The following is a 12,119-nucleotide window of genomic DNA, read 5'->3' as shown; positions in this document are numbered from 1 at the left end:
ACCCTGCACAGCATCAGCTATTAGCCAAAGGAGGAGGGGGGAGACTGAAGGGATGCACACTGAGGGGAGTGACCCCCGGCCAGATGCAGCGGGGGGGCTCTGCGGATGGCGGAGTGAGGGAGTGGCAGGAGAGGAAGGAAGGCTGGGGGGGGAGAGGATGAGGAGGGGCGGGAACAGAGCGTACCAGCGTGCGGCAGTGACTAGGGATTCATGTTTCCCAGACGGACCCAGCGGGGAGGGAGGGAGGGAGGGAGGGAGGAGGCTGAGCCAGATTCCCCTGCAGACGCTCCCAGGCGCTTTACGGTCCTGAGCCCGGCTAACAGTTGACGTGCACACCTCCCTGAGCCGGCCAGCCAGGGTCCTACCCGTCTGCCCGTCTGCGGGAGAGCTGTCCCCTGAAGACCCCCCCCCCTCCTCCGCCGCCCTTCTTGAGGTGGTCTGATTCACATTAACCCTGAGTGAGTGCTTCACTTTCGGTAAGTAACTCTTTTTTGTGAGGAAGATATAGAAATCCTTCTTTCTCTCCTCGGCTGAAGTTGCATGTGGGTTATAGTTGAGGTGATGCTCTGATGTCTCGTGTTTCTGCCTTTGGTTCTAATTTACTGTGTGCAGTCCTCCCTCCAAGACCGGGTTATAAATGGATTTTCATTGGGCAGTCGCTGCCTGTTTATTTGTGTGTGGAATAGTTCACATGATTGTGTGCCAGCAGTCATGAGTCGATCTCTGGACATAGATCCCTCTGTGCAGGGGAAGTGGAATGTTACGATGTTGGATAAAACAGATTCAGATCCTAAACTACAAACTAGACGTGCAGAAGGAAGAAAAAGCACGAATCTGTTGGCCGTCATGCCTGACTTGTTTATTCCTAGCGCGGCCGTTAGTCATGCACTGTGTGTGCTTGGTCAGTAAATTCCACTTTGAAAAAGTGGCCTTGGGTGACAACATCCAAAACGCACGGCGGCAAGACTACAACAACTTAATTTGTCCCAATTGCTCCTTAAAAGTCTGCACGTTTGGTATGACCGAGGGTTGGAAGTAAAACCTTCTTTGACGTGGCCTTGAAGGGAAAGCACAACATGTTTACGGAGCAAATAGCTGTGGAAAATATGCCTCATGGCTTTCATGCTCATTCTTTTCAGTAGGGGTGTCATATTTAATGGTGTGTAACTGCCAAGGCATTCCTTGCATCGCGACAGTCGCACCGTGGTGAAAAACTTTGGTTACTTTGGCTTTCGACTTGCCGGGGCGGCTGGTTCAGGGGTTCGTAAGAACACACAGGACCGAAGAGGAGCGGATCTTGGATCTTGGATCTTGGATCTTGTTGTTTCAGGAGACAATGGAAGGAAAGGATAACTGTCGGACAGGAACACTAATATACAGACTGTCATCCACATCTATCAGTTGAGCCAGATACACTCTAAAAAATGAAACATTGGGACAACTCAAAAATACATGTTAATGTTTTCCACTAGAATGTTTAAGTTAAGCCAACTGCTGGCAGAATTACATTTATTCAAAGCAATGTTTTAAGTATGGTGAAGTAGCTTTTTGGCCACAATAAAACACATTTCTATGTAAAATGAACTTATTAATTGTCAACATGAATGCAAATAGAACCAATTTTTCAAATTACAGTAACTAAACAGTAGCACAATTCTAAAAATGTGCAAAAACCCACATTTTCCTGAGACACAAAATAACGTCCACTCAGAAATGTATGAGGAGGAACAGTGTTATAAAGTGAAGTAAAACCCACGAATCACCATTAGATGGCTGTACATTAAAGGCACTAATTTCAACATCAAATGATCAAAGCTTCTTTCAATCAACTTTGGCAGTACTCCCACATCATCATCCTTATTCTCAATATCTGACTGTTCACCCTCCTGATTAATGCCAGGAAAAGAAGGCACTGCATAAAGTTCAAAATACACCTATACCCCCAGAGCAAAGGTCATGGGAGAAATCCTCAAACCTGTGAAAACATAGGCTACATTCTCCTGAGACACAAAACAACATGCACTCGGAAATTTATGAGGAGAAACAGTGTTATAAAATGAAGTAAAACAGAGCTCGTGAATCACCATCCTTTGACATGAACAAATGAAGATGATTTAAAACAAAGGATGACAGACGGCTGTATATTAAAAGACACACATTTCAACATCAAATGAGCTTCTATCAATCAACTTTGGCAGTACTCGCATCATCTCTTATCTCATCAATATCAGACTACTCACCCTCCTGATTAAAAAAATCATGTTTAGTTTTTTTTCATTAAATAAATAGTCTCCTATGGATTGCACACACTGCTTAGTGGGTATTATCACAGGAGCAGCAATCCTCTCTGCCTGCACATCGTTAATGATTAAAGATGGTGTGAGTGGATCGAGATTTAAATGCTGACTCGCCCAGAACACATCTTGGCATGAAGGGCCCATACTTCACTTAATCCTTGCAGATTGTATTCTCTGTTTTATTATTAGGTTATCATGTGAGCAGAACTGGAGCTCCGGGACATTTCATCAGCGCTCACTTTCCAACGCAGGGGTTTCAGCCCGTTTCTTACAGTTAAAAGTAACTAATAGATTCCCTTCACCACCCTGCTAAGCAACTGATCAGCGAGGCAGTCCTGTATTTCTAAAGGGAACTTTGTCCTTCCTTAAGTAAGTAAGGTATTGAAGCAGGTGTGCTGACATGTTATTATTATTTTAATCTAAAAAAAAGAGTTGCTGAAAGTGTGCTCTGCAAAGCTTGTGCGGACCGCTGACGCTTAACATTGTGCCTTTGTCGTTTGTATTTAGCTAGTTTATACATCATTTGAATGAACACTTACTAAATGACTTTTGTTTGGAAACAGGGGAAAGCATCTGGAACAATTCTCCCACATCTGCTTCTGGGTTAGCAACATATTTCCATTGGTATGATTCAAGAATAGCAATGGATCCTGAAGGTTCACGTGAGTTAATGTTATTCAGACTGAATTGTGATGATTTTGCTATTTTAAAATATTATAAAAATCAGTAAAAACATAATTATTGGAATCTTCTCCAATAGTACCGAGTGTGTAAGGTACGACATGAGAAATAGCCTTTTGACATGACTTATACTAACTCGATTCCTGACCCGGTGCAGGCATCCAAGATGACCCGGATGTCCGGGTGATGATGGCGGGGTCGACTCTGAGAAAAGTCAAGTCCAAATCGTGGAAAAAGCCGCGGCATTTCCGCCTCCTGGAGGACGGCCTGACGTTCTGGTACAAGTCCAGATGGGCAGGGAGGAGCCACTCCACGTGTGAGTACCCAATATGTCGGTCAGGACTCTGGGCATTATTCCCGGATTCTATCAGCCCAGTAGCTTTTTATGTTCATCAGGGAAGAAGGCATCACTGCTTGTTCTGTTGGTTGCTGAAAATGTTGGGAATTTCTGGCACTAATGTACAAGATCAATCAAAAATGTTCCGTCATTATTCTGTCCTGTTTCCTTGGTTTCCAAGAGAAACCTTTGTGTTAAAAAAATTCTTAAGGGTGTTAACCATCCTGGTTCAGCAGTTAAACGTGGCTCTGCCGTAGCCCAAAATAAACAGGCCACAACAGCAGTGGTTCCCGTAAAACCTCAAATCAGAAGCGAATGCACGATAAAAACATGTGAATCATCCAAACACTGGACGACTACTTCAACACCGATCGTGTCTCAGTCTCAGTTGCTGAGGTGGAGGCTGTGCGCGAGGGTCACCAGTCGGAGGTCCTGCTGAGCCTCGCCGAGGAGTTCCCCGCTGATGTCTGCTTCACCTTGGTGTTTCGAGGTCGCCAAGGCAACCTCGACCTTGTGGCCGAGTCGCCCGAAGAAGCCAAGGCGTGGATCCAGGGAGTCCGCAAGGTCATTCACAAGGCTCAAACTATGGATGCCAAGGAGAGGCTGGACCAGTATCCTTTTACCGTGGTACATTTCCGTGTCTGGTGTTCTATGACAAACAAGTCCAACGGGACTACAGATGAAAAAAAACAATTCAGGTAAACCCACCGAATTCCCGAAGGCCCATCTGATACATCTTCTCTGTGGATTTTTCCAATAGAAATTTCCATCTGATTGTAACGACTTAACTTTAATAAGTTTCCACAACCCTTTACGAGGCCGAGTTTCCCTCAGCATCTTCTCAGGTGGGTCTGGGACTGGTTTCAGAAAGCTGACAAAAACAAAGACGGGAAGATGAATTTCAAAGAGGTGCGGACACTGCTGAAGATGATGAACGTGGAGATGAACGAGGAGCATGCTCTGCGCCTCTTCACGGTGAGCTTCCGTTGCCTCCTGGTGAACGCATTAGCTGCTTCAGAGATTGAACATGTGACTCACTGACCATTACACCCCCTTCATTCCTTGTTTTCTGGTGTTGCATTATGGTCACACTAGGTGACTATTTCCCAACCAAGACAGCATGTAATAAAACCACCTTCATGTCCACAGATGGCTGACAAGTCAGAGAGTGGCTCTCTGGAAATCGAGCAGTTTGTCCACTTCTATAAGATATTGACTCAGAGGGACGAGGTGTGGAAGGTGTTCCAGGACTACTCCGGAGATGGGGAAAAGTTATTGTTGGACGAGCTGGAGAGCTTCCTGAGCATAGAGCAGCAGGAGGGAGAGCAGAGTTCCCGGCGTGCCCAGGAGCTGATTGATCGCTACGAACCATCTGAAACAGGTGAAGAAGGTTTGTGCTTCTTCTTGTGCATCACACGTGTTTTTGGAAGGGGGGGCGGGGGGGGGGGGGGGGGGGGGGGATCCACGACTGCAATAAAAGTACATCTGTGAAAACACATGAGTGATGAGCAGGTACAGCATGTGCATCAGCTCTTCTTATGTTAAATATTTATTGGACATGAATATTTAATAGAACGAGGTACTTTACTTCTATAATACCTAACTCATGAATCCAAACGTACACAATAGCCTACAGTTATATAAAATAGTGGTGTCATGGCTTTTTGTATTTTTGTTGGCCAACCCCGAAAGATAGCAAGGCTCGCTCAAAAAAAAGCCAATGGTATTTTTTCCATTGGATCAAAGAAATTCTTGTTGAAAATAAGCTCTGTGGCAAACCCAAGTGTATCATACTTAAAGGTTTGTTCAGTAAGTTAATACTTCCAAAAGAACACACAGTGATTTTTGAAGCATCAATAAAATCGGTTGATGTAAAAATATTAGTCAAACAGTCCACGGCTACATGACATCCGATCGTCTCATGGAGCCCATTGTTAGCAACTAACATCTTTTAGACACTTATAAAAGCTACTTGTTTCATATTGCATTGAAGAACGTCTCTTCAGATGTTGTAAACCTTATCCCAATACTCAAACCAAAAAGCACTCTATGTCCGTCTGGACAAAAGTAATGGACCCAGCAGCCAGCAGGATACTGTCATCCCTGCAGCCACAGACCTATCCAGGACTTAAAACCTGGTTGAACATTTGCAACTCATAATTTCAGCGTGCGGGTGCCTTTCTTTCCAGTGAAAGTATATTTATTAAAGTCCTTCACCTCAGCAAAGACTCATACGATGTGAACTGCACTTGTTAATCGGTGAAGAGCATTAAAGTAAATAGGCCCATTTATCTTGAGTCAAGGTGGATTTGGAAATTCTTTGGAACTGCACACAACCCTGGATTGTGCTTGTGCTGTGCATGAAACCCATCTGTACCATCAACACTTCCTGTGCAGCCAAGAAGCAGAGCGCCATGTCATTGGACGGCTTCCAGATCTACCTGTGCTCACGGGAGGGCTCCGTATTTAACCCTGAGCATCGGGAGCTCCACCAGGACATGAACCAGCCGCTTAGCCACTACTTCATCTCCTCCTCACACAACACCTACCTCCTGGAGGACCAGCTGCGAGGCCAGAGCAGCCTGGAGGCATACATCCAGTGAGGACTGCAGCGAACACACATGCAACACAGTTCAGACTCACTACGTGTTTCAATTTAAAACGTTTACCTGTGTGTGTTTAGGGCCCTGAAGAGAGGCTGCCGCTGTGTGGAGGTGGACTGCTGGGACGGCAGTGATGGGGAACCCGTCGTTTATCATGGTCACACGTTGACTTCCAAGATTCTTTTTAGAGATGTCATTTCAACGCTGAAGGAGTACGCCTTCAAGGTGCGCAGCACTATCAGATTACACAGAAAACATCTTTCATCCCTCACACGGAGCGGCATGCAGCATCCAGCCATGCGAATTCCTCAACGTTTTGCCAGAATCCATTTTCCAGTTCCAGACCGTGAACAGTTTCCCCAGCAATAGAATAAATAGTCCAGATTCGTCATACTGTGGTCTGTGGGTTAACCAGGATAAAGGCAACTAAAACATATTTTCTGTTAGTATTCTAGCACAGATCTCAACCATTGACAGCAGTTATGAGACTTTCCTGCTCAACTATAAGATGCAGAAGCTGTTCTGGCGGGTCGTGGAAACGTTTGCATAATGGAAACTCAGTACGGTGCCTTAACCACTGAGTTTGCAGTAGATGCTACAGCTCCACTGTAAATAAGACATAAAACTGTGTCTTCTCATCCCTGTTTGATAGGCATCGGACTTTCCTGTCATTCTGTCTCTTGAGAATCACTGTTGTTTGGAGCAGCAGACCGTCATGGCCCAGCACCTTAGTCAAATCCTGGGGGACGTGCTGCTGACCTCCTTGCTGGACGGGCAGGTTCCTCAGCAGCTTCCCTCTCCTCAGGTAAAGAAGCTGTTTGGAGGTTTGGGACTTAGGCCCCCGAAAGGATATTGCAAAATCCCAGAATCTTTCATGTTTTTAAACTACCCTCAACTATGTCGGTTTCATTTCCCCTCAAGCAAGGAGTCATTTGTTTTCAGCAGATAGCAAATCTTAGCTAAACAACATGTTAGCTTTCACTCTTTGCTCTAGAGACTTGCAAGCAGGATTGTGTTCTCGTTTTATTCTTTTAATCCGTTTAATATCAAGTCCAATATGGAGCTTCGGCAGGCGTTCTGCTTGATTGACCTTTAGGAAGGAAATGTTTTCAGCAAGTGCCTCAATGTCTGACCCGGGGAAAACATGAGGTATCATTAAAAATTTAGAGATGTTTTTAAAGATGAATAGTTTGTGTGTGACTACCTATCCATCTTCCACTCATCCTGAAAGCTTAAACATGATATAACTTACAATATATTTTCCATTAGAGCACTCAGGACAATCAATGCAAACTTGGAGTAATGGAGTAATGTTGAATTCCATTGAGGATTTTGGCAGTCAAATAGTGGTACATTGCTGCATTTAGTTAGGAGACAGCAAAGTGCAGAGAGAGGGACCACAGCTTCAGGAGCAGTCTCAGTTTGCTATGCTGCTCTCTCCCAGCTTGCATCACTCATTTGGCACATTCAGATAACATTAATGGATTGTAATTATGTAACTGGATTTTATCAGATCCTCAAAGTTACGTTCAAATAAACCGCAACATCATTTATCCCATCCAGCATTTAGAGTTAGACGAACCACGACGTCCCTGTGTTTGTGTTCACGTCATAGGAACTGAGGGGGAAAGTTCTGCTGAAAGCCAAGAAGATTAATGGTCCAGGAGACTGCGTTGATGAAACCCTGATGGATGAAGTTAGTGATGAGGAAGAGACGGCCAACGATGATGCTGAGAGTCTGCCTACAGAGGACCCGTCTGCTGAGTGTTTGAAGGTACTGTACATACATTTGATGCTTTGTGGTGTTTGTGTAGGATCTCACGTCCCTTGATGAAATCTTTTTTAATTTTCTTATTAAAGACACGTGATCTGACCATGCCTAGACATTTACATAGTAGATAGTTGGAGTCAAGGCGGCAGGTATAGTTGATACTTGATAGATGTGAATGGAGCCATGTTGTAAAAAAAAAAAAAAGAGCTGGGAGACTGAGACTGGAGAAGAAGGAAGGAGGTGGTGAAAAGAAACAGCAAACAGGGATATTTAAAAGACCCATCGAGACAACAGCTTCCATTGTGGGTTTCCTTATTTGTGGGAAAAACCTGTTATCATGTTAGCATTGTTAGCATTTCCCTGCTGGGTCGTGAGAAATTAACTGGAAGCATTTGTGGTTTTAAAGATTTAATTAGAGGGGACGGAGGAGGAAACTGCAGAACCAACATCCAACATGGCTGCTTGTCTTTTTCCTGCAGATGTTTAGGAAGAACTTGACACTGCATGCATCAATTACATGTGCACGGTTTATTAAAGTGATGAAGTGCAGAAAAATAACTGTATTTTGCAAAAGGACATTTATTGCTACCTTAGTTGTAGTCGCATAATATTTTCTTGCAATTAAAATCCCAAACTATTGATTATAGCTCTTACCACATAATTATGCAATCATTTCCAACAAATGAGAAGAAATTCTGATATTGTGAAAAGTTCATAAATAAATTGTATTTAGTCCAGCTGAACTTAAACTGGCACGGACAATTAGTTTTTCCCATAGTGCAGAATATGTGTCAACAAGTCATGTAGACGTGCATTTGATTGTGACTCACTTATTTTCTGGGTATGAATATGACCTGCTCTCTGCTTTGCTTAATGCACTGTATTGTGAATGAGGGTGTAACTATGTTTGTCTTTCCCTGTCTTTGTTTATGTGAGCTCACTCAAGATAAATTCCATTTGCCTTGTAGTGCCTTGTAATTGTTCTGTCCCTGCCCAGGCTCTGCAGATAAACCATTTCTTCCAAGTATTGTATTTCTAGTTGAAGTTAGAAGTAAACAAATTACTTACTTAAATTACTAAAATAGTATTATTTATTCACTGGCCTGATTTCCAGGGTAAACCGTTGAGGACCACTTCTCACCATAGATGTTATTATAGTGAAGGAAATTTCATTTGATTGTTGACTCATTTTGCTTTTTATTCTTCACTTTTGCAGAAATCCAAGTGCAAACTGTCCAGGGAGCTGTCAGACCTGGTGGTTTACTGCAAGAGTGTGCACTTCCAGGGCTTTGAGCACGCTCGATCCCAGGCCAAATGCTACGAGATGTCCTCATTCTCTGAGTCCAAGGCCAAGAAGCTCGCTAAGGACGCAGGTGAACATCACATTTAAAGTGGATGTCATATTCTCAACATAAAATACATTTACTTTCTGTTTACTATGATTGTGATAAGTTATCCACGCGTTTATAATGTTTTATTAGCATTATATATTAAATAATTATTCCATTCTATTTATAATAATGTCTGATTCACAGATAGAGGAAGTGTGTTCATGTTATATCACTTTAGTGGCTTAATTCTCTTCAGGAACAGATTTTGTGCAGTACAACACACGGCAGCTGACCAGGATCTACCCCGGAGGACGCAGGACCGACTCGTCCAACTACAACCCACAGGAGATGTGGAATGTGGGCTGCCAGATAGGTGAGGCTGGTCAAATCAAACGTTGCCTCTGAAATCACCAATGTCTCTCATCTCAACGCGTCAATATTCACCCCTCCAACATCTCAGCATGTGGCTGAAAACGTGTAGCGTGTCGTTTTTCAGCCCCTCTCAGGATAAGAAAGATCTAGAGACAAATATATAAATAAAGGGCTCATTGTGACTCGACGGCAACTTGTGATCCTGGGGAAGGGACATCAATTGGCACAGTTCTATTTGATAAAAATGAATAGCATCTACATGTGAAACACAACATAATACTTTCGCGGCTGGATCAAAACCTCCCAATGCAATGCGTTTAAATCCAGTAATTCCTTTTCAATACTTTTAAACTTTATGTAGCAACTTTTAAAACTAGCTTAAATGACAGCAGATTACTTTTTAACTTAACTTAATGTCACTTTAGTATTTCCTTTATACCCAGATGTGTTCAATTATGTTGCACCATAGCATAAAACTGCCATTTAAAATGGGATCCACCGTCAAAGTAAATATTAACATAATAACGTTGCATATGTCAACAAATATTAGTCATATATTGTGTTATTGATCTAGTGACTTAAATTATAAAATAGAGCGTCACCCAGCAGCTGGATGAGTTCAACATGACACATACTTCCTGTCATGAGGCCTCAAACTGACGCTGTTTGCTCGGGATGAAAGACGGTCGTCTGCTGGACTGCTCACATGAACTTTGATGACGAGGTTGTAGATTGTAAAGCTGGGAAATCACGTGATGCAGCAAACCACGGCTAATTACAGAGTATGTCTTCTGTTCTGCTTTGCTTCTTCCCCAAGTGGCTCTGAACTTCCAGACAGCTGGCCTGGAAATGGATCTGAATGACGGGCTGTTCGGGCAGAACGGCTGCTGCGGCTACGTCCTCAAGCCCGACTTCATGAGGGACGCCAACACTCAGTTCGGCCCCGAGAAGCCCAAGGAGCTGCGAGGCTACAAACCCCTCCGCTTATCCATACAGGTTCAAAACTGCTCTGGGGTTTGATGTTGCTAACTGAAAAGATGCAACACAGTGGCGTCTAACATGCAGATCTGCTTGTGCAGGTGATCAGTGGGCAGCAGCTCCCAAAGGTGAACCAGAAAGAAGGCTCAATTGTGGACCCCCTGGTCCGAGTGGAGATCTACGGTGTGCCACAGGACCAGGCCAAGGAAGAGACCAGTCACATCAACAACAATGGTGAGAGACTTGTTTTTTATCCACATAGTACGTGTATTTCGTTACCATATGGTTTTGATGATATAAAGGTCAGGGTGTGAATGAATGATGCATGCGACCCTTAAAAATACAACGGAGAGGAAAAAGGTTGCCTCCCTGTTGGTCATACTCGCTCCTCTACTGCCCTCTGCAGGTTTTAACCCAGTATGGAATGAAACGTTAAATTTCGTCATCCACGCGCCTGATCTGGCCCTGGTTCGCTTCGAGGTGGAGGACTACGACAAGGCCTCCAGGAACGACTTCATCGGACAGTTCACGCTTCCGTTTACGTGCATCCAAGCAGGTGAGCAGAGAGGACAGTGGGTGCCAAATCCCAAAGCGTGGCACAGCTACAGCTCACTGCGGCGTTTGTATAATGATGTCGGTTCAATCACACGTGGCCTTAAAGCCGGATGCATGGAAACTCCTGCCGATCAAATCCATCTCCCATCCAAATTCCTCTCGACGTCTTTCCTTTCCAGGATATCGTCACATTCACCTGCTCTCCAAAGATGGAACCGCCATCCCTCCCTCCTCCCTCTTTGTCAACATCAGCATCTCAGAGCTCGAATGAAGAGGTCAAATCTGAGCGGACTACAGCCCCGCGGCATCGGCCTGACGCAGGATGGGGACAGCGCGCGCCATTGCTTTTGTCCGATATCGGGCATCTGCCGGTTTGTTAATAAGGTGACACGGTGTGCTAACAGCGTGTAACATTCCAGAAATACTTTCATGGATCCATTGTTAATTTCAACATTCCAAATAATTATGGTTTTGCAAAAACTGAGCTAAGCACGTTCATGTTAAGATGAATGGATAACGGTCTCTTTTAGCGTCTCTCAGAGTTTCATCAGGTCGGCTACACGTTGCACCTCTTAGATAGCAATCCTCGGGTAATGTGTCAGAAATCCTATTAAGTTATTTTTTACTCAGCATTATTCACTGAAACAAGATATTACATTTCTGTTCTCAAGGACTTATCTCAAACAGATTGAATCAGTTATAGAAAGTCATATTTTGAAATAAGAATGAAATAAGGTCGATGCATGTCCTTTACCCAATTCGACAAGAAACTACAATTCTAACTTTTTAACAAAATATTTTTAACTGCTTAGGGAATTAGGTAACATGAAGGATAACTTCATGTCTACAATGTAAAAATACCCCCATCTGCCTTTTAATATATTGTATATGCAGAAGTGACCGTGTAATAATAGAATGTGAAAAAAACAAATAACAGTATTATAAACGTATTATAAACACACTATAATGAATTACTCAGAACTTTGCAGCGTGCTGGTTGCACTACGATCAGTACTGCTTGAGTTATTTCTATATTAAGATACTAATTGCACTAATGTACTAATTCTACAATGACAAGTTGTGTATAATGTACATGGGTCTGTAAATAAATGCATTTTGTGAATGGTTCCACATGCAATTATTCCAAAACATGTGACTCATTGATATTTCGTCACTTTACATATTAGTTTCTTA

General features: G+C 43.4%; 1 protein-coding gene across 6 annotated transcripts; it reads left to right on the top strand.

Annotated features, from left to right (window-relative positions):
• The first annotated feature begins 220 nt into the window (after nucleotides 1-220).
• Nucleotides 221-12,053, top strand: plcd4b (phospholipase C, delta 4b). Of its 6 annotated transcripts, none has more exons than XM_078090138.1 (16): nucleotides 221-458; nucleotides 2,861-2,959; nucleotides 3,136-3,294; nucleotides 3,698-3,926; nucleotides 4,161-4,290; nucleotides 4,465-4,696; nucleotides 5,713-5,914; nucleotides 5,999-6,143; nucleotides 6,571-6,723; nucleotides 7,534-7,692; nucleotides 8,906-9,062; nucleotides 9,277-9,393; nucleotides 10,210-10,388; nucleotides 10,472-10,604; nucleotides 10,777-10,926; nucleotides 11,105-12,053. In XM_078090138.1, exons 2-16 carry the CDS (start codon nucleotides 2,941-2,943, stop codon nucleotides 11,194-11,196), a joined length of 2,256 nt encoding a protein of 751 aa, XP_077946264.1. In that variant the 5' UTR covers nucleotides 221-458; nucleotides 2,861-2,940; the 3' UTR covers nucleotides 11,197-12,053. The 6 variants fall into 6 exon arrangements, with proteins under 6 accessions (XP_077946264.1, XP_040057808.2, XP_040057806.2 ...); XM_040201874.2 differs by having other exon boundaries at nucleotides 295-476; XM_040201872.2 differs by having other exon boundaries at nucleotides 301-476; nucleotides 4,465-4,705.
• The last annotated feature ends 66 nt before the right edge of the window (nucleotides 12,054-12,119 follow it).

This window comes from Gasterosteus aculeatus, chromosome 16 (genome assembly GCF_964276395.1).
Source record: "Gasterosteus aculeatus chromosome 16, fGasAcu3.hap1.1, whole genome shotgun sequence".
Lineage (NCBI taxonomy): Eukaryota > Metazoa > Chordata > Actinopteri > Perciformes > Gasterosteidae > Gasterosteus > Gasterosteus aculeatus.
Note: the sequence above shows the minus strand (reverse complement) of the source record. Positions and strands in the feature narration are given on the sequence as shown.